The 19,704-nt window shown below is 64.5% G+C and overlaps 4 protein-coding genes across 4 annotated transcripts; all 4 read left to right on the top strand.

Annotated features, from left to right (window-relative positions):
* Nucleotides 1-243: 243 nt before the first annotated feature.
* KIFC1 (kinesin family member C1) lies at nucleotides 244-5,148 on the top strand. Its single transcript, XM_087703152.1, has 16 exons — nucleotides 244-584; nucleotides 930-1,059; nucleotides 1,164-1,223; nucleotides 1,329-1,370; nucleotides 1,466-1,682; nucleotides 1,778-1,976; nucleotides 2,606-2,752; nucleotides 2,861-2,989; nucleotides 3,198-3,314; nucleotides 3,422-3,595; nucleotides 3,791-3,958; nucleotides 4,081-4,219; nucleotides 4,342-4,481; nucleotides 4,573-4,646; nucleotides 4,761-4,836; nucleotides 4,951-5,148. The coding sequence occupies exons 1-16, from the start codon at nucleotides 396-398 to the stop codon at nucleotides 4,993-4,995; spliced, it is 2,046 nt and encodes a 681-aa protein (XP_087559278.1). The 5' UTR covers nucleotides 244-395; the 3' UTR covers nucleotides 4,996-5,148.
* A 309-nt stretch (nucleotides 5,149-5,457) lies between these two features.
* Nucleotides 5,458-12,197, top strand: DAXX (death domain associated protein). The gene is given in 10 exon segments (XM_087703171.1): nucleotides 5,458-6,156; nucleotides 8,068-8,860; nucleotides 9,900-10,187; nucleotides 10,855-11,016; nucleotides 11,328-11,614; nucleotides 11,617-11,672; nucleotides 11,776-11,842; nucleotides 11,845-11,974; nucleotides 12,006-12,019; nucleotides 12,126-12,197. Coding segments are annotated over 10 exon segments (2,100 nt in total). The 5' UTR covers nucleotides 5,458-5,913; the 3' UTR covers nucleotides 12,186-12,197.
* A 223-nt stretch (nucleotides 12,198-12,420) lies between these two features.
* Nucleotides 12,421-13,805, top strand: ZBTB22 (zinc finger and BTB domain containing 22; the record flags this gene model as incomplete). The annotated part of the gene is given in 2 exon segments (XM_014069573.2): nucleotides 12,421-13,456; nucleotides 13,458-13,805. Coding segments are annotated over 2 exon segments (1,370 nt in total), but the record flags the coding sequence as incomplete, so codon positions are not given.
* A 2,711-nt stretch (nucleotides 13,806-16,516) lies between these two features.
* On the top strand, nucleotides 16,517-17,496 carry TAPBP (TAP binding protein; the record flags this gene model as incomplete). Its single annotated transcript, XM_087703170.1, is given in 5 exon segments — nucleotides 16,517-16,592; nucleotides 16,869-17,062; nucleotides 17,064-17,113; nucleotides 17,200-17,471; nucleotides 17,474-17,496. Coding segments are annotated over 5 exon segments (615 nt in total), but the record flags the coding sequence as incomplete, so codon positions are not given.
* Nucleotides 17,497-19,704: the final 2,208 nt, after the last annotated feature.

Genomic DNA, 19,704 nt, shown 5'->3' with positions numbered 1-19,704 from the left:
CTGCGGGGAGAGCAAACGGAACCGGCCCCGCCCCTTTCGGTCGGGGGAGGGGCGGAGCCCTGGGTGAGCCCTCCGTCCCCGCCCCCGGGGGTGGCCCCGCCCCTCCGTCCCGGCCTGCCTGGCGTCCGCGCGGGGAGGGCGGGGCTTCTTTCCAGGCGGGGCGGGAGGCGCGCGCGCGCGCACAGGAGCCCCTCAGGCCCCGCCTTCCAAAGGGCGGGGGGGGGGTAGAGGACAGGAACGCGATTGGCCGCCTGGCTGGGCGGGACGAGCGCGCCGGCGGCCGCCCATTGGCTCGGCCGCGCTTGTCCCGACGGGAGCTGGTTCGAATCCTTCAGACGTTGCCGGGGCGGGGTGAGCGGCGAGCGGCGAACGGCGTCCTCGGTGCCTCTGAGCGTATGCAGAGTGCGGCGTCGATCGCGCCCGCGCCGGATGCGCCAGTGAAGCCGGAGCCTCGGGCGATGGACCGGACAACTTCCCGAAAGCACCTGGCCGCAAATGCGGCTCCCCCAGACTCCCGGCTGCCCCGGCCGGGCTTGCGGGGAAAGCGCTCCGCGGCGGACGAGAACGCGCCCCCGGATCCCCCGGTGAGGCTCGGGTCCGCGCGGGGGTGGGGTCTCCTGGGGGGAGGCGAGGGGATCTCACGGGGCGCGCGGGCGAGGGGAGGGGTCTCCACCGGGAGGGGATAGGTTTCGGGGGGGGGCACATAAGGGAGGGGATGGATCTCACGGGGAGGGGTCTTACGAGAAGGGGAGGGGTCTCGGGGGGGGCCGAGGGATGAGAGATCCCAGGGGGAAGGGGAGGGGTCTCGGGGGAGGGGCCTGAGGGGCACACAGGGGAGAGGAGGGGTCTCACGGGGGCGCAGAGGGGAGGGGTCTCCCGGGGGAAGGGTCTCCCCAGGGCCCACCTGATCACCCTCTTCTCCCCCGCAGAAACGGGTGCGCACGGGGCCAGCCCCAGGAGCAAAGAGTGGCGCCTGCACAGCGGCAGGTGTGGCCCCTGCCGGAGGGTCCCGGCCCCGAGTGGCTCCCACAGTGCCCCGCGGCCTCCTGCGTGTCTCCGGTGAGCGGCCAGGTGCCTGGGTCCCTCTGCTCTGCCGAGGTGGAAGGGGGTGGCCGCGTCTCTTTCTGAGCGCCACTGAAGGGCTCCTCTCTCTCCCCGTGCAGGACGACGCCGGTCCTCGGCCAGGGCGACCATCGCGGCCCTCCCAGCTGCCTCTTCCACAGGTGGGCATTGGGGGGGGGCTAGGGGGGAAGGAAGAATTGAGCCCCCTGGGAGAGTTGGGGGGCTTCAGACTTGCGGCTCCTCTTAATCTCTCCCTCTGCTTGCAGGGCTGAACTGCCGGGCGGCTCTTGGGGCGCCTCCCAAGCCAGGTAAGGCAGCCGTGAGGGAGGCCACCCCCAACCTCTCCCGCCTCTTAAGCTCCTCCCCCCTTCCTCACCAGGGCTTTTCCTCCACTTCCCCCCAGGACCCCCAGCAGCCCCTGCGGGGGGAACGGGGCGAAGGCGAGCCCCCTGGGACCTGAAGGGGCAGATCAGCGACCTCCAGGCCAAGGTGGGAGGCTACAAGGAGAGGGTCCAGGGCCTGGCGGGGGAGAACGAGTCCCTGAAGAGCCAGCTGGGGGAGCTGCAGCAGGAGCTGACGGACGCCACCAGCCAGAAGGGGGAGCTGGGCGGCCGGGCCAGGTGAGGAGGAGGAGGGGGGAGGCTGAGCCGAGGACCGCGGGTGGGGGGGGGCTCGGGGGCTGGTCTTGACCCCTTCCTCCCATGGCCGCCTGCAGCCGCCTGGCTTCGGAACTGGAGCTCTTGCGAGAGGAGGCCAGGGAGAGCGGCCAGAAAGTGTCGGAGCTGCTGGAGAAGGAAGAGCGGCTGGAAGGAAGGTGCCGGAGCCAAGCCGAGAGGATCGGGCAGCTGGAGGCCCTCAACCGGGAGCTCACGGAGGGCAGCCGGGAACAGTCCATCCGGCTGAAGGCCAGAGAGGTAAGAAGGGGCGTCGTCAGGGCCTTCTCGGAGGGTCCTGGCTCACTTCCTGTCCACGGCTTCCCCTTTGGCCTCCACCCAGGCACCAGAGCAGCCGTGTGTGTGTGTGTGTGTCCGTGTTTGTGTGTGTGTGTTTGTGTCCGTGTGTCAAAGTCAGGGCAGCTGGAGATTGTGGAGGGGAGGCCTTGGCCCAGCTGTCTCTGCCTCTCGGTGACATAATAAAGATCTCACACACACAGACAGACACACACACACACACAGAGCTCTCTGCATCCATAACTGGGGAGGTGTGTGTGGGGTGGGGAATGGGACGTGGGAGCAGAGGCTGCATGTGGGGCTGCCCTTCCCCAAACCGGCTCCCTGTCCTCCTCTTGCCACCCCTGAGCTGCCTTCAGTGGCGGCTGCCTTTCCTGGGCCAAGGAAACCTTGTGGGGGGGGGAGATATGGGGGGGTTTGACCCATTTTTTACACCCGGACTGGCCAGGACTCCTGTGGCTGCCTCAAGGCATTTGCAACACTGTAAACTGGCCCAGGTTGGCTCCGTGTGTGTCCGTGTGTGTCCGTGTGTGTGTGAAGCTTCTGGGGAAGAGGAGGAGGCTCAAGACCCCCCTCCCCTCCTTGCCGCGCAGGAGGAGCTCCTGCTGTCCGAAGAGAGCCTGGCGGGGCAACGGCAGCTGAACGAGGGGCTGAGGGCCCGGCTGGAGGTGCTGGAGGAGCAGCTGCACCAGGGGGAGATGGAGCGACGCTGCTTGCACAACGCACTGCAGGAGCTGAAGGTGGGGACGCGGCCGCCTGTTTGTATGTGGGGGGGGAGGGAGGAGATGCCCCTGTCCTGAGGGGCTGCCTGACACCCCCCCCCTCCCCCCTTTGCTCTGGCCTTCCAGGGGAACATCCGTGTCTTCTGCCGAGTGCGGCCCTTGCTGGCCAGCGAGAGGCAGGCCCAGAAGGCCGCCAGCCACCTGCGCTTCCCGGCTGACAACAACAAGGGCCTTGTCCTCTCCAGGGCAGAGGAGGTACGTTCGCCTCCCCTCACACGGACACGCAGGGGGGCAGGGGAGAGGCCGGTGGCCCACCTGTGGAGAGGAAGGGGATGGAGGCAGGCGTGCCTTTGAGATGAGCCCAGGGGGAGGAATAAGTAGCTTTGCCGGAAGGGGTGTGTGTGTGTGTGTGTGTGTAAATCTCTCACAAAGCGACCCCTTTCTCTCCCCCCCCCCCCAACAGTCCCACGTGGGCCGTGAGCGCAAGGACGACATCAACTACGACTTCACCTTCGACCGGGTGTTTCCTCCCTCCAGTTCCCAGGAGAGCGTCTTTGAGGAGATCTCCCTGCTTGTTCAGGTGGGGGGGCAAGAGGGTTAGGGAGCACAACACACACACACACACACACACACACACCTTGCCAGGCATTCACCCTCCTGGGCGCTCTTCTCCTTCTTCCCTGCCAGTCAGCCTTGGACGGGTACCATGTCTGCATTTTCGCCTACGGGCAGACGGGCAGCGGGAAGACGTACACCATGGAGGGCCCCGAGGACCAGAACCCCGAAACGGCAGGCATGATCCCTCGAGCCGTGCAGCAGATCTTCGCAGCCTCCCGCGAGATGGAGGCCAAGGGGTGGAAGGTGAGGCAGGGTGGGAGGGGCAAAGGGGGGGTCCGCCCTGAGCTCTGCAGGTCTCTTGTGAACCGCATTCAGACCCTCCCGCCAGCAAAGTCAGAAAGGACGCGGGGTTTTCTGGGCCTGGCCCAGCCCCCCATTGCCAGGAACCGGCCTGCCTCCCCTGGGAGGGCTAACTCCTCCCCCCACCCCCACCCCCAGTACCAATTCACAGCCAGCTTCCTGGAGATCTACAATGAGTCACTGCGGGATCTTCTGGTGCTGCGGCCAGAGCAGAACGGGGAGCTGGAGATCCGCCGCGTGAGCCAGCTGACGGAGGAGCTGCACGTCCCCAACCTGTCCTGCGTCTCGGTCTCTTCCCAGGAGGAGGTAGGGCCCTCCTACCCCCCCCCTCCCTCCAAAGGAGGCCCCCTGGGGCTCCCCCCCCCCCGCAAGGCTTCTGGGACCGGTCCAGCAGCCCCCTCACCACCACCACCACCTTCCCTTGCCAGGTCCTGAGGCTGCTGCACACGGCCAGGGCCCACCGCTCCGTGGCCAGGACCAGCCTGAACGAGCGCTCCTCCCGCAGCCACAGCCTCTTCCAGCTCCGCCTGGAGGGCACCAACGCCAAGCGGGGGCTCCACACCTCCTGTGAGTCGGGGGGCGGAGGTCAAAGGGGGGGCGGGGCCAGACCATTCCTCTGGGGGCCTTGTGGAGCCCCCCCCCCGCGCTTGAGAGGGGGAGGCCCTGACCTGCCCTCCTTGGCCCTGCAGCCGTGCTGAGCCTGGTGGACCTGGCGGGCAGCGAGCGGCTGGACAAGTCCCTGTCCACGGGGGAGCGGCTGAAGGAGACGCAGGCCATCAACACCAGCCTCTCCACCCTGGGCCTGGTCATCACCGCCCTCAGCAACAAGGTAGGCGGGGGCCCCCCCTGACCCCGGGGGGGGGGGAAGAGGCTGCCTCCCCCAACACCTGAAACACCCCCCCCCACCGTGCCTTCTGCAGGAGGCCCACATCCCCTACCGGAACAGCAAGCTGACCTACCTGCTCCAGAACTCCCTGGGGGGCAGCTCCAAAATGTGAGTGGCGTTTTGGGGTGGGGGCTGGGGAGCAGGGGAGGGGGCTCTGCCTAGGACCCCCCCCCCAAACTCACAGGACCCCCCCCCCCCCGTTTGCCCTCTTCCCCTCCCCAGGCTGATGTTTGTGAACATCTCCCCCCTGGAGGAGAACTTGGGCGAGTCCCTGAACTCCCTCCGCTTCGCTAGGAAGGTAAGTCTGTTTTGGGGTGGGGTGGGGGCACGTGGGGGGGGGGAGAGGGGCAAGTGGGTTTACATCACAGAGAGAGCCCCCCTCCTCCTCCTCCTCCTCCCTTTTCCCTTGCAGGTGAACGAGTGCGTCATCGGCACGGCCTCCAGCAACCGGAAGTGAGGGGGGGGTCTCTCCACCAACCCCCCCCCCGTCCTCCCCCCAGTTGTCTTCTGTGGTTTTTTCAATTGTTTTACTGCTTGTGTGTGTCTTTGTGTGTCTCTCGCGGGCTTTGAAAGTTTTTTTCTGAATAAAAAGAGGCAGATCTCCAAGCCACGCAGGACCCTTCCTCTCTTCCAGCGGGGGGGGGGGAGGTCTTGGGGGGGGGACGATATCAGCTGGCGGGGGGGGGGGGGCGATGGACGGAAGCGCGGACTGACAGGCGGGGAGGGAAGCGCATGCGCAGTGGTTGCATGCGCTTTTGACAGGCAGCTGCATTGTTTCCCGCCTCCTGAATCCACGTTCCCTCCCCCGCCCGTGCTTGAAGGGAACCGAGAGCGCAGGCGCAAGGGAAAAGCTCGGCCCAGAGGGGGCGTGGCCTCCGAGCTTCAGCTAGCGATATCCGGTCACGTGTCGGGAAACGCCGGCAGCGCTTCTCCCGAACGACGCCCCCATCGCAGCCGGGACCGAGGGGGGGGAGGGGCCCACCACCACCCCCCTTCCTGCGCGCCCGGTCCTCGGCGGGGTGATGGTCGCGCCGCCGCCGCCGCCGGACAAGAGGCGCAGCGACAAGGCCGCCAACGCCTCCTTTCCCCCCGTACAAGAACATGGCGGGGAGGGGGGAGGGCCTCCGCTTCCGGTTCTGCGCAGTGGGCGCGGAGGCAGGCGGGTAGTCGGAGGCGAGGCGAGCGGAATCGAAAGTTGAAAGCCGCCGCCGTCGCTGGGAGGAGCGGCCGCCCCGCCAGCCTGGACGCCGCCGCCGCCGCCGCCGTCACACCCCCGGAGGAGGAGGCCGGTCGGCGACTCCCCTCCCGGAGTCCGGTTCCCGCGTTGCCGCCCCTCCCGGACAATGCCCAACGGCCCCCGGGCCCCCCGACGGCCATGAGTTCCCCGCCCGACGCCGCTTCCTCCTCCGACTGCATCATCGTCCTGGACGACGACGAAGAGGAGGAGGAGGAGGAGGACAGCCGCCCGTCTCCGCCCGGCCCCTCCGACGACCCCCGCGGCCCCCCCCGCCCGCGCTCCCCCCGCGCCCCTCCGACGACGAGCCCCCCGCTGAACGGCAGCAGCGGCGGCCCCGAGGAGAAGGGGCTCCGCGCAGGGAACGAGCGGCTCTTCCAGGAGGTGAGCGTGGAAAGGCGCGGTTCCTTCTCCCTTCCTCGGGGAAGCCCCGTCGGGGGGAAGCGGGAAGCGGGAGGGAGGGCGGCTCCCGTGGCCGGTCCTGGCTGCCCCCCCCCCCCGGCATAGGTCTCGAAGGGGTCCTCAAAGGCCATCCATCCCACTCTCGGCTGCCCCGTCCCCTCGCAGACCCCGCTCAGGAGCTTCTCCCTTTTCCCCCGTGGGGGGCGTGTAGGAGGGGGCTTCCCTTGTAGCTGACTTCCCCCAGCCCCCCCCCCTCCCGGCTTCTCCCCATTTCCCAGAATCCCCTGGGTCGTCTCCGCTCTTTTCCTGGGAATTATTAAGAGCAACAGAGTGGGAAGGGGCCTTGGGGGTCATCTAGTCCAACCCCCTGCTCACGCAGGACACCTGTACTAGGGACTCGAACCGCCGACCTTTCTGATCGCCAAGCTCAGCATTTTAGCCATCTAGTCAGCTGGAGTTGGGCGTTGGCAGCAGCTGCGGTCCAGGTGGAACCTGTAGCTTTATATACGTTTCCCTTGAATGCTCACAGCAGGCCAGCTATAGGTAGTCCTTGACTTACAACAGGTCGCTTGGTGGCCGTTCAAAGTTACAACGGCCCTGAAAAGAAGAGACTTATGGCCGTTTTTCACACTTGGCCAACCGTCCCGTTGCCCCCCCTGTGGCCGCATGGGATTAAGATGCTCAGTAACCGCTTCACATTTATGACTGTTGCTGCGTCCCGACGTCCCACGGTTCCCTTTTGGCCACCTTCTGACCGGATTCACTTAACGACCGTGTTACTCATTTAACAAACGCAAGGATTTGATTAACAACCATGAGAAGAAGAATTGTAAAGTGGGGCAAAACTCACTTAACAAAATGTTTCGCTTAACCACAGAAATTTTGGGCTCGGTTGTGGCCGTAACTTGAGGACTACCTGTAGGTTCAGGAACATCACGGGCATAGAAAGAAGCCGCAGGGGAGGAAGGGAACCTCCCCCTTTAACACCCGCAGCAGCCAATCGTGGGGTGGATCAGGGTCCCCAACCCCTCCCCCCCAGGGGGGGCCACAGGAAAGCTCCTCTCTGTGGAGTCGGTCCCTGGGGCCCAAAGGGCGGGGGAGGGGGGGCACTCGGGCACAGGTTGCCTCCAGCGCAAGGCAGCCCTCGCCCACCAAGCGACTGGCGCACTCGCGTCTGTTGTGCCTCTCCTGCCCTTCCAGCCCCTCAATTGGGCGTCCTCGCCCAATTACACTCCCCCCCCCATCTCCCCCTCTTGGCCAGACCGGTCCGCCTCCACCTTCCCGCCTCCTCTTCCAAATTTCTCCCCATGGATTTTGACCCCTGCCACACACACGCACACACACACAGCCCCTGTCCTTTTCTAGAAGGGGCCGGAAGGCTTCTTGGCCCATTAACTTCGGCCAGGGACTCGCACGGCGATTGCCCGAAGTAAGTCGGAGACGCTAACGGGATGTTTTCTTGCATAAATCCATCTATTCTGACATTTCCATCGTGAGGTAAATCTGGGGGCATTCGGAGCACACAAAAGAAAAAGGCGGGAAAATTAGAAACGCCCCCTTTGTACCTATAGCAACCAATCACAGCGCAGATTGCCTCATGCAAGGGCCAGCACTCCCCAACCAATCAAGGATAACTCTGCGTTCGGGCGTGTTGTACCCTCTACACTGTGCCCAGCTACTCAATGTCGTATCCTGGCAAACTGGGCCCCCGTGAAGGCTTCTCTTACCCCGGGCCTCATGGACTACGGGACCCGTCCCGGGGTGGGGGAGGAGGGGGAAGAATGTCACCTCCCAGCCCAGCTGCCGTTTTGTTCCTGGCAGGAAGCCGGGAGCAGGCGAGGCCGGCCCGGGCCTCCCTTGAGCAATTCCTCTCCCGCCCCTTTCCCCCTGCAGTTCGTGGCCTTCTGCTCCAAGCACACCGAGGACCACCCCGAGGTCATCTCCTACCTGTCCGGCCGCCACCAGAAGACCAGTCCGGAGTACCTGGCCTCGGTGGAGTTCCACAACGTCCTGAGCCGCTGCCTGACGCGGGTGCAAGCCAGGAGAAACAAAGTCTACGTTTACATTAACGAACTCTGCACCACTTTCCGTGCCCATTCGCAGAGGAAAAGGGCTGTGGCCCCCGGCCCCACAGACGCCCAGGATGCCCCGGATGCCCCTGCCCCCCAGACGCCCTCCGAGCCCGCCAAGCCCTGCGTGGGCAACAAGCGGCAGATCCGCTACCTGGAGAACCTGCTGCGGGTTTACGCCACCGAGATCCAACGGCTGCAGGAGCAGGAGCTGGACCTGGAGGAGCTGGATAACCAGGATTCGGCCTACCTGCAGGAAAGCCGGCTCAAGCGCCGGCTGATGCACGTCTTCAAGCGCCTCTGCCAGCTGAAGGACTGCAACAGCCTGACCGGCCGCGTCATAGAGCAGCGCATCCCCTACCGCGGGACCCGCTACCCAGAGGTCAACCGGCGCATCGAGCGGCTGATCAACCAGCCGGAGGCCTTCCCGGACTTTGCCGACATCCTCAAGGTGGTGCAAAAGGCCAACGACCGTCACAACCTGGGGCTGCCCAAGCGCCAGATGGAGGTCATGGCACGCGACGCCTTCCGTGACGTGGGCGCCCGGCTGCAAGAGCGGCGACGCCTCGACCTGGTGTACAACTTTGGCAGCCATCTCACCGATCAGTATCGGCCTAGTGAGTGCCTGTCCGGGGCCCGAGGGGACTCTGCGGCCCCTGCTTCCACCTGGGGCAGGTGCTGGCTTGGAATAACCCCACGGTCACCCCCCAAATGCAACCCAAGAAGTCCTGCTTTGGTGCCAATCTCCTTTAGGGCGGTCCTGGGGGCCACCGGCTGGGGGCGCAAGGGAGGCACCCGGCCATTCTTATTGTTCCTAGTTTCTTTGGCTGTCTGGGAGGGGGGGGAGGGGGGGGAAGGCGGGTCCTGCCTAAACCTGTTTTCGGGCTTGCCTGCCCAGCCAAAACAAGCCCTGCGCCTGAGGCCTGGATGGGCAGCTCAGATTCCTTCGGGTGAAGGCAAGCCAGGCAGCCCCCCCCCCAAGACCCCTGCCCCACAGAGCTTGGGGTTAACCCCCACCCCCTCGTCCCTCTCTCAGAACTGCCCCATCTTGTCCCTGGGGGGGTTGGGGGGAGGCATATCTTTCAGTGCCCGTGTTTTTACGCTGCTGCCTTCCCTGCTCACGGCTGCCGTGCTGGACGGGTTCTTGAACGGAGGAGTCGGCCGGAGAAGGGAGGCTCCGGGCAAATGTTGCCCCCCAGCAGGAAAGGGAGGGCCGGGGAGGGGGGCACGGGGCTCTTTCATCTGGGGGAAAGAATCCCAGGTGGAAAGTTTGAGGGCGACTAAAATTTAGGGGTGTGTGGGAAGGTAGCCAGCTGTGCCCTACCAGAGAACCCGGGCTATGGGGCGGCTGGGCTGAAGCTGGGCTGAACATCTGTGGCTGAGGGTTGGGCAGAGAGCGGGCGGGTGAGGGGGCCCACTCTTCCAGCCTTGCCCTCCTGGTGAGGGCAGCTGCAGGCCCCCCTTGCTGTGTGCTGCTTGGGCACAGCCCCTCGGAGGGAAGCGTCTCCAGGGCCCAGTCTTCCTGGGGGGCTTTGGCCCTCCCCCACTTTTCCAAGGGCCTCACCACTGTCCACAGAAGGGGGAGCAGGTTGCTCCAGGCGGAGGGGGGAGGGCAGACGGATTCCCCTCAGCTCCTGCCCTCCTCCTGCCCGGCAGATACTGACCCAGCCCTGGCGGATGTGGAGTTAGCCCGGCACCTGCAGCGCAACCAGGCGCTGGGTGTGCAGCGCCTGGAGGAGGTGATCACTCAGTTCACTCAGCTGCAGGACAAGAGCGAGGAGCAGCAGCAGCAGCAGGGGGCAGAGGGACCCAGTCCAGCAGAGCCGCGGAGGGGGAGCCGGCCTCCCCGAAGGAGTCCGTCTTGGGCACAGCCGCCGAGAGGTAAGGGGAGGCCAAGGGACCCCCGTGGGCACCTGGAGGTGGGGGCATCCAGAGGGCCAGGAAGCTCAGTGGGGGGGGGGGTTGGGGGTGGTGGGGGTCCCAGCCTCCTGCCTTTGAGCGGTGGGAAAAGCTCGCCAGAGGGCTGACCGCCCGCCGGGCTTCCCGTCTCTGAAGTTCTGCCAGGGCATGGGGGTTGAATCAAGTGGGGAGCCACCGAGCTGAAGGAGGAGAGTTGGGTCCGGCCGAGTATCCCTTGAGCTAGGGGCACAATCACAAAATGGCTGCAAAGGCCAGACCCACTCCAAAGAGGGCAGAGAAATGGTAGAGTTATGTGTCAGGCCTGCCCCGGGCAGGTTCCTTGGAAAGAGAGACCCTCGACTCCCTTGGATGGTCGAAGGGATGATGGGCTCTTCCCATCTGCTGCAGCAGAGCCAGGCCGGAACTCCCCCCCCCCCCAATGCCAGCCCTCCCCCCCACACGACCAGTCCGGCTTCAGCCCATTTCCCATCACATCCCCCGGCCGGCTTCTTGCCCCACAACCCCCTCCCTGGCAGCCTCTGCTCTTCCCGGCTTCCCTGGCCAACTCTTGCGGGGGCGGGTGGGGGGGAGGAGTGGGGTTTCCTCTGGCCACCGGGGGGGGGGGCGGATGTCCAGGGCCAGTGGGTCATCCCACCCACACCCCCGGCCTCTGCACTAGGACAGCGGCACAGGCCCCAAGGAGAGCAGTAAGACGGGGCACCGTGGGAAGAAGAGGAGGAGGAAGAAGAGGAGGAGGAGGAGGAAGAAGAGGAAGACTCGGACTCGGAGTCCGACCTAGAGGCAGAGCTGGCCCACTGCCTGGATGGTTGGAGAGGAGGAAGAGAGGAAGAGGAAGAGGAGGAGGCAGCGCCAGGTTAGCCTGGGTGGCACAATTCGGCCTGTCTTCTCTGGCGGGCACCAGCCTTTCCCCTGAACATGCTCTTTCTTGTGGCAATGAGTTCCGCAGGTTAAATCTGCATCAATAGCCCGGAAGGGTCTCCTGGGGTGGGTGGGCCTCCTCTGCCCTCCCTTCCTGACCCCTAGGAACCTCCTCCCCCCCCCAAAGTCTCCTTTGGGTCTTGTTGCCCCTCTGCCCCACCCCTCTCTGCCCCACACGTCTGGGGGTGGGAAAGGGGGCTCATGTCAGGGGCTTGACTCTGCCGACTCTCCCCCCCCCCCCCGCAGGTAAGGCCCCCCCTGCTCTGGACGCAGAGGCCGACCAGCAGATGCGGCTGGAGGTGCCCCAGGTGGTCCTGTTCTCAGAGGAGGAGGAGGAGGAGGAGGGGGGGGGTCTCCTGCCCTCCCGGGAGTCTCCCGCCCAGCAGCTGCTCTTGCAGATGAAGCAGGAGGAGGAGGAGGAGGAGGAGGAGGAAGGGGGGGAGGCCAGCCCAGCCCCCTCTCCTCGGGGGCAGCAGGACCCGGGCCCCAGGGCCCCCAAGCGCAGCCAGTCGCTGGAGAACGGGGAGCTCAACGGGGGCAGCCGCCCAGCAAGAGGAGCCGTGCTTGGGGGCAGCCCCCCATTTGCAACAGGTAGGGGGTGGAGGAGGGGCTGAGGGGGGGGGGATGCCATGCCTCCCTCCCCCCCTCATATCTGACCCTGCCCCCCCCCTCTCTCTCTCCCTGCCAGCATCAGCAGCACCACCCCCTCCTCCGCCGCGGAGGGGGGCTGCATCAAGGTGCCCAGCTCTGGCTCCGAGGGGAGGAGGAGGAGTGGCCGCCCCCCCAGAGCCCGGCCCCCATGGCCGACTCCACCCGCCCGGACTCCCCCGGATTCGGCCTGGTCTCCAGCAGCCAGGGCAGCCCCAGGACCCCGGCCCCACGGCGGCAGCAGCGCGGCAGCAGCGGCCCAAGCAGCCGCCGGAGGACCCCTCACCAGGGTGGGTGCTGGGGACAGGTGGGGGGGGGCTGCAGGTGGGGGAAGCGGGGCCGGAGCGCCCGGGAGGCTCCCCTGACGTCTCTCTCTCTCTCTCTCCCCCCTTGCAGACCAGCGTGGCCACCCAGTGCGACCCGGAGGAGATCATCGTCCTCTCCGACTCGGAGTAGCCGCGGACTTCGCGGGGGAGGGAGGAGGGAGGGGCGGGGCGGGGGGGGGATTCGGAATAAAAGGACTATTTTTCTGCACGGAGCCCGCCTGCCTCTTCTTCCCCGGGGGGAGGGGGGGCGGTGGAAGGGGGCGGGGGGCGTGGGAGGAGCGGGGGCTCCGCCTCCTCTTCCCGGGCGGGCGGGCGGGGCGGCGCGTGCGCGGAGGGCGCGCGGGGAGGCGGTCGGGCGGCGCGGACCCCCGTGGGCGGCATGGCGGCCGCGGCGGTGCAGGTGTCCTTCCCGGAGGCGACGCGGGCGCTGCTGGAGGCGCTGAACCGGCAGCGGGTGGAGGGGCAGCTGTGCGACCTGACCATCCGCGTGCAGGGCCGGGTCTTCCGGGCGCACCGGGCGGTGCTGGCCGCCTGCTCGCCCTACTTCCACGACCAGGTGCTGCTGAAGGACCTGAGCGCCGTGGAGCTGCCCAGCGTCATGGACCCGGCCGCCTTCGAGCTGGTGCTGGGCTCGGCCTACACGGGGCGGCTCCGCATGGCCCGCGACGACCTGGTCAACTTCCTGACGGTCGGCAGCGTCCTCCAGATGTGGCACATCGTCGACAAGTGCACGGAGCTGCTCAAGGAGCGCCAGCGCCGCCCCGACCCAGCCCAGGACGCCACCGCCGACGACGCCTCCTCCTCCGCGGGGCCCGGCGGCGGCGGCGGCGGCGGCGGGGAGAGCCAGTCGCCCAGCAGCAGCAGCTACTTCAGCCCCCGCCGCGACGGGCACGAGCAGCCCCGCGTGGGAGGCGACGGCGAGGGGCTCCGCCGGGCCGCCCCCCGGCGCCTCCGCCCGCCCGCCCCCTTCGCCCGCAAGAGCGCGCCCGAGCCGGACGACGAGGAGGGCGGCGGCGGGGAGCCCGGCAGCAGCGAGGCCCTCCGGCCCGGCCTACCTGCATCGGCCCAGCATCGGCCCGCAGCGGCAGTGGGCGCCGGGAAGGAGGAGCGGGGCGGGCGGGGCGGCCCGGAGGAGGAGGAGGAAGAGGAGGAGGAGGAGGAGGAAGGGCTGGTGCTCACTTGCGAGGAAGACGAGGAGCCGGCCGAGCCTGCCGCCCTCAGCATCAGCGACGTCCGGACGCTAAGCGAGGCGCCCCTGCCGGAGGAGCAGGTCAACTTCTGCGAGTCCTCCCAGGACGTGGGCTTCCCCCCGGCGCCTCCCCCCCCTGCGCCTCGGGCCCTCCTGCCCCTGGAGCTGCAGGGGAGCCCCCTGCTGCTCTTCCCGGCGGGGGCCGCGGGGACGTCCGGGCCCGCCGCCTTCGTCGGTGGTGGAGCACGGGGCGGTGCAGCTGTCGGGGGCCTCCGGGGAGGGCAACAAGATCTTCCTGTGCCACTGCGGGAAGGCCTTCTCCCACAAGAGCATGCGCGACCGGCACGTCAACATGCACCTCAACCTGCGGCCCTTCGACTGCCCCGTCTGCAACAAGAAGTTCAAGATGAAGCACCACCTGACGGAGCACATGAAGACCCACACGGGGCTGAAGCCCTACCAGTGCCAGGTCTGCGCCAAGAAGTTCATGTGGAGGGACAGCTTCATGCGCCACAAGGGCCACTGCGAGAGGCGCCACCGCCTGGGCGGAGGAGGAGGAGGAGGAGGGGGAGCCCCTCGGGAGGGCCTGCCCTGCCCACCAAGAAGGAGGCCTCGCCCTCCCCGCCTCCCTGGGGAGGCCGAGTGGGCCGTGGGACGGTCCCCCCGCAGCGAACTGGGCTTTGCAGGCAGCAGCAGCAGCAGCAGCAAGATGTGACGAGCTCCCTGCGAGGAAGGCCCTCCTGCCCCCTTCCTTCCCCCCCTGGCCGACACTGCCGTGGGCTGCCCTTCCCTGGACGGGCCCTGCGGCTTCCCTCCTCGGGGTCTGGCTCCTGCAAGGGAAACTCCCCCTTGGGCCTGCCTTCCCATCCTGCAATGGGCCCAACCCTGGGACGGGGGGGGTCTTGTTAGAGCCAGGTGCCAGCTGAATCGTCTTTGGGGGAAGAGGGGGATGCTCAACGCCCCCCTTGGCCCATTTGCACAGGGGTGTGTGAGTGTCTCATTGTGTAAAAGCCGCCTCCTCTCCCCCTCTGTCTGTCTGTCTCGGGGTGCGGGACGTTTGGGGAAGAGCCCCTCCTTTCCCCAGGAAGGGGTCCCGCGGGGGACAGTTCTGAGTGGCCGGATGCCCAACTGTGTGTCCAGAGGAAGTGGCCGGTCACTCTAGAAACACCCCCCCCCCAAAAAAGCTGGACTTTGCTCTGGTCCTTGCACTGCGGGAAGGCCTTCTCCCACAAGAGCATGCGCGACCGGCACGTCAACATGCACCTCAACCTCCGGCCCTTCGACTGCCTGGAAGACAAAGAGAAACCCCCCCTTCCCACACAGGTTTCAGAGGTGTCCCCACCCCCTCTTCTCCACCCCCCCCCTCACACGGTTCCTTCTGTTTGCGATGATAAACGTCCTTCAATTTGGTTTTGGCCTTTTCTAGATGAAAGTCACAAAATTCTCTATAAATATTTATTGCTGTTTAAGTCCCACCTGGCTTTGTTCTTCGCTGTCCTGGGGCTGAGGACAGGGGGGGAGGGGGCTGGTGCCAGGTGAGCTTGTAGGGAGGAGAAACCGGGGGGGGGGGGCTCTCCTTGGCCCACTGTTGCTGCCACCCCCCCCACCCACTCCAAGGACAATGTGCCTTAAATTGAAGCTGGGTCCAAGGAATTGGCTGGTTGCATCTTCCCTTTGGGGGCCTGAGCCTGCCCCCCCCATGCCCCCCTCCCTCTCTTCTTGGCTCTGGGCAACACAGAGCAGGAGAGGGGGAGTCCTTGTATTTGGGGGGGTGTCCAGCCAGCCCTCGACAAGCGGCAGTTCAATTAACAAGCCCTTCGAAGTTATTAGGGCACTGGGAAAAGTGACGACCATTTTTCACACTTATGACCATCCCCATGGTTACATGGTCAAAATTCAGGCGCTGGGCAACTGACCCGTATTTATGACGGTTGCGTCCCCTTTTTCCTACCTTTTTCTGATCCGTGGGGAAGGAAGGATTCCTTTAACAGCTGTGGCCAGGAAGGGACGGGACCCACGGAGTCCTTCAGGATTGGCCGGCATGTAAATGTGGTTAATGAAATAAATAACTCTCTCACTCGGCCACAGGCATTTGGGGCTCCGTTCTGGCCGTCAAGTCAGAGGCTCCCCAATGTATAGAATCCCCTGCCTTGAGCAGGGGGTTGGGCTGGATGACCTCCGAGGTCCCTTCCGGCCCTGGGACCCTGTGTGGCTCTTTATCCTCTGTAGGTCTGGCTCCCTCCAGTCCCTGCAGTGTCCTGGGGGTGGGAGGGGGGGGATCTCCAGGCGACCCCAGTTCTAATCCTGCCTCTTGAGCCTCTGGCCAGAGGGGAGGGCAGGAAGGGGCGGGGAGGATGGACGTGGAAGGGTACCCCCCCACCCCAAGTGCCAAGTGGAGTTCGGCGTCTGGTTTGCCCTGCTGGGATCCACCCTTCGGAAGGTCCCTTTGGCCCCCATTTTATTTGGGGCTCTGCTGGACACTAGACGGGCTTGCTAGGTGGGGGCGACGGCCCCGTCACTAGCACAAATTTCCCTCCCCCCCCCCAAAAAAAGAGGGCCATTCCGGCCGATGCTCCCTTCGCTCCCCCTTCCCCTCAGTGGGGTCTCCCTTTGGGGCCCACCTCATCCTCCTGGGTGTGCTGAAGTCTTCGGGGGGGGGGTGGGCTGCATAGCCGGTGTGAAGGTGTAAATGCAGACACGGAGCCAACGACGCTATTTTATTTGTGGATCTAACACCCCTGGAAACTTACACACACACACACACACCCCAACACAAGCTGCCTTGCACGGAAGCGAATTCCCACCGTCCATCCGCAGTTTGCCACCTTCCAGAGCGCTTGGTTGACTTCCTAATAGTCCTCGGATCTCCTGGTGGTCCCCCATCCGCGACGAGCCCTTGTCTTGGGAGCAGCTGCAGTGCCACCTAGTGGTGAGTGGGCAGAAGCCCCCCCCCTCCCGTCTCCTTCCAGGGCTCCGTGGAAGCTCCATCGGGCCAGCTGGCCCCCAAACAGCAGCAGGGAATTGGGGCTGGGGGCTGTTGACAAAGGCCACGCCCCCCTCCCCACCGCTTCCCTCCGGAAAGGGGGCTGCCGGGCGTGTCCGCCTCCCGCGGCCGGGGTCGCCGTTGCCTGGCCTGGAACGAGCGCGTCCATGGGGGGGAGGCGGCCTCGGGCGCCTCCCCTTCCTCCTCCGCCGAAAGTGAAAGCGGCCCGAGCTTAACGCACCGCGCCCGCGTCTCTCTGCAGCTCCCGCTCTTCGACCGCCCGTCCGAGATGCCCGACGCCTCCTTCGCGGCCGCCCGCCGCCAGCGGAGCCCCCTCCGCTTCCTTCTCCTCCTCCTGCTGCTGGGTGAGCGCGGGCGGGGGTCCCGGGCCTGGCGGGAAGCGGGGATCCTACGCCACCCAGGGGAGGCCCACCCCGGCGACCGCCCGGAGCGCCCCGGAGGAATCTCTCAAGGGCCCGGAGCCCCGGCGACCCCCGTTGGCGACCCCCGTTGGACAGCGAGACTCCGGGCCGGGGATTCCCGCTCGGGCGGGGCCGCTTCTGCTTTCGCTTTCGGGGAGAGGGGGGGCGGGCCCGTCCCACTCAACCCCGCCCCGCTCAGCGACTTCTTCTGCCCCGCAGGTGCGTCCCTGGGCGCCTCCTCGCCGCCGTCCGCGGCCAAGCTGGGCTGCTGGTTCGTGGAGGAGGCGCGTGGTGGGCGCGGGGCCGGCTCGGTGATGCCCAGCGACCTGAGCCAGCGCCGCGCTCTGCTCGTCCTGCCGCCGCCCGGCCAGCGCCTCTCCGAAGCCGCCCTGGAGCCCGAGCTGCCCGCCGAGGGTGGAGCCCGGCCTGGCCTTCCAGCTGCTGGGTAAGGACGGGGGCGCGGGGTTGGGGAGGGGGCGGCGGCGGGCCTCTTCCGCGGGCAGGGCAGCTGAAGCCTCCCCATCTGTCTCCCTCCGTCCTTCCCGCACAGACCCGCCGGGACCCTCTGGAGCGGCAAGGAGGCTGGCGCCCATCCCCGCTGGGCGGCCTCAGCTCTGCCGGGCCCCGGAGAGCCGGAGGTGGCCTGCGAGATCAACCCCTACCACCCGCGGGAGGCGCACGTGCCCTGGGCGGTGGGCCTGGTGGGGCAGAAGGGCTGCCCGCGCTCCCTGGAGGGCCGCTGGGTCATCGCCACCGTCCAGAACCCCCAGGTGGACTTCGGGGTCAGCAGCATTCTGCACCAGGAGGGGCCGTTGCCCGGGAAACGGAGGCCAGCAGGGTCACCATGGCAACAGGTATGCCTCAAATGGGGGTGGGGGGTGTTATTGATTGACAGTCCCGGGTTGACTTGTAGGGTTCCTTCTTTTAAGCAGTGGCCCCAATATAACCACCCCCACCATCCCCCGCGGGTGTTGCGGTCCAACATATCCCATGGATTGTGGTTGGAGGGAGAGATGTCAGCAAGGGGAGGTATCTGGAGATCAACAGAGCTCCTGTCCCAGGCTTTTCCTCAGAGCAACCTTTCACCTTCAGTTTCATTGCTGAGAATATGCTAAACCTTCAGTTTCATTGCTGAGAATATGCTAAGGAAAACTTCCTCCCTCCTTTCCTCCCTCCTTCCCTTCTTTTCCCCCTCCCTCCCTCCCTCCCTCCTTCCCAGCAGGAAGTGCGCTTTATTTAAGAGTGCAGATTGAAGGCATCAAGGCAACAACACAGGCCAAGAAAGAGTAGGCGGTTTGGTCCAGCGGTTAAGGGACCAGGCTAGAAAGCAGGAGGTCCTGTGTTCGAGTCCCACCTGGGCCATGAGAGTCAGCGGGGTGACCTTGGGCAGCCATACTCTCTTCAGCCCAACCACCACTTTACAAGTAGTCCTTGACTTACAGTGACCCCTTGTGCTTGGTAGCCGACTCATAGTTACGACGGTAGCAGTGTCCCGGGGTCACCTGATCCCCTTTTGCGACCTTCTGACCAGGAAAGTCACTGAACAACCATCTCACTAACTGAGCTTCAGGGATTCACTTAACAACTGGGACAAGAAAGATCGTAAAATGGGGCAAAAATCACTTAACACGTGTCTCGCTTAGCAACAGAAATGTTGGGCTCAGTTGTGGCCGTAAGTCAAGGGCTGCTTGTATTCGTCAAAACAAGAAAGGCAAATAAGCAAAGGCTTAAAACTAGCAAAGGGGGGGGGATTTTAAAGGCTTAGAGCAGCCGTCCTTCCTCAGGTGGTCCATGTGACCCCCCCCCCCCAGTAAAAATAAAAATTACTTCCGTTGCTGCTCCATAACTGCGATTTTCCTCCTGTTATGAATCGTAACGTAAATATCTGATACGCAGAATAATGTTTTCATTATTGCAAATTGAGCATAATTAAAGCACAGGGTAAATTAACCTGCCAATCTTGGTGGGGGGAGAAGATCAGCCAGGCTGGGATTTCCAGGATAAACCGACCTCCCTGCCCTTCCTCCAGCAGCAGCTCCTGGTTTACACGAGTCCCACTTTATTAAGTCTAGTTTTTTTACATTCCGTTCCCCCCACCCATTTTTTTTTCTTTTTTCCTTCCTTCCATTCTTCCCTTTTCCTTTCTTTCTTTCCATTCCTCCCTCCCTTTTCTTTTCTTTCTTTCCATTCCCCCTTCCTTTTCTTCTTTCTTTCCTTCTTTCCATTCCTCCCTCCATTTTCTTCTTTCTTTCTTTCCATTCCTCCCTCCTTTTTCTTCTTCCTTTCTTTCCTTCTTTCCATTCCTCCCTCCCTTTTCTTCTTTCTTTCCATTCCTCCCTCCCTTTTCTTTCCTTTCATTCCTCCCTCCTCTTTTCTTTCCTTCTTTCCACTCCTCCCTCCCTTTTCTTCTTTCTTTCCTTCTTTCCATTCCTCCCTCCCCTTTTCTTCTTTCTTTCCATTAAACCCTCCTTTCCTTCTTTCTTTCCATTAAACCCTCCTTTCCTTCTTTCCATTCCTCCCTCCCTTTTCTTCTTTCTTTCCTTCTTTCCACTCCTCCCTCCCTTTTCTTCTTTCTTTCCTTCTTTCCATCCCTCCCTCCCTTCTTTCTTTCCTTTCCACTCCTCCCTCCCTTTTCTTCTTTCTTTCCTTCTTTCCATCCCTCCCTCCCTTCTTTCTTTCCTTTCCATTCCTCCCTCCCTTTTCTTCTTTCTTTCCATTAAACCCTCCTTTCCTTCTTTCCATTCCTCCCTCCCTTTTCTTCTTTCTTTTCTTTCCATTTCCCTTCCTTTTCCTCCTTCTTTCTTTCCATTCCTCCCTCCCTTTTCTTCCTTTCTTTCCATTCCCCCCTTCCTTCCTTCCTTCCTTCTTTCTTTCCATTCCTCCCTCCCTTTTCTTCTTTCTTTCCATTCCTCCCTCCTTCCCTTTTCTTTCTTTCGTTCTTAAACACAGATTAAGAAGTTACCTTTTAAATGGGATTTTAAACGGAGGCTTAAGCTACGTCGAACTGGGCTTCCGTCCCGGAAGGAATGGGTGGGCGGGGCTTGGCCTCCCCTCT

The sequence above is a fragment of the Thamnophis sirtalis genome, unplaced genomic scaffold, assembly GCF_051295495.1.
Source record: "Thamnophis sirtalis isolate CommonGarterSnake01/CBP01778 unplaced genomic scaffold, rThaSir2_p1.2 scaffold_29, whole genome shotgun sequence".
Taxonomy (NCBI): Eukaryota; Metazoa; Chordata; class Lepidosauria; order Squamata; family Natricidae; genus Thamnophis; species Thamnophis sirtalis.
The sequence above is the reverse complement of the archived record's forward strand: the minus strand, read 5'-3'. Positions and strand labels throughout refer to the sequence as shown.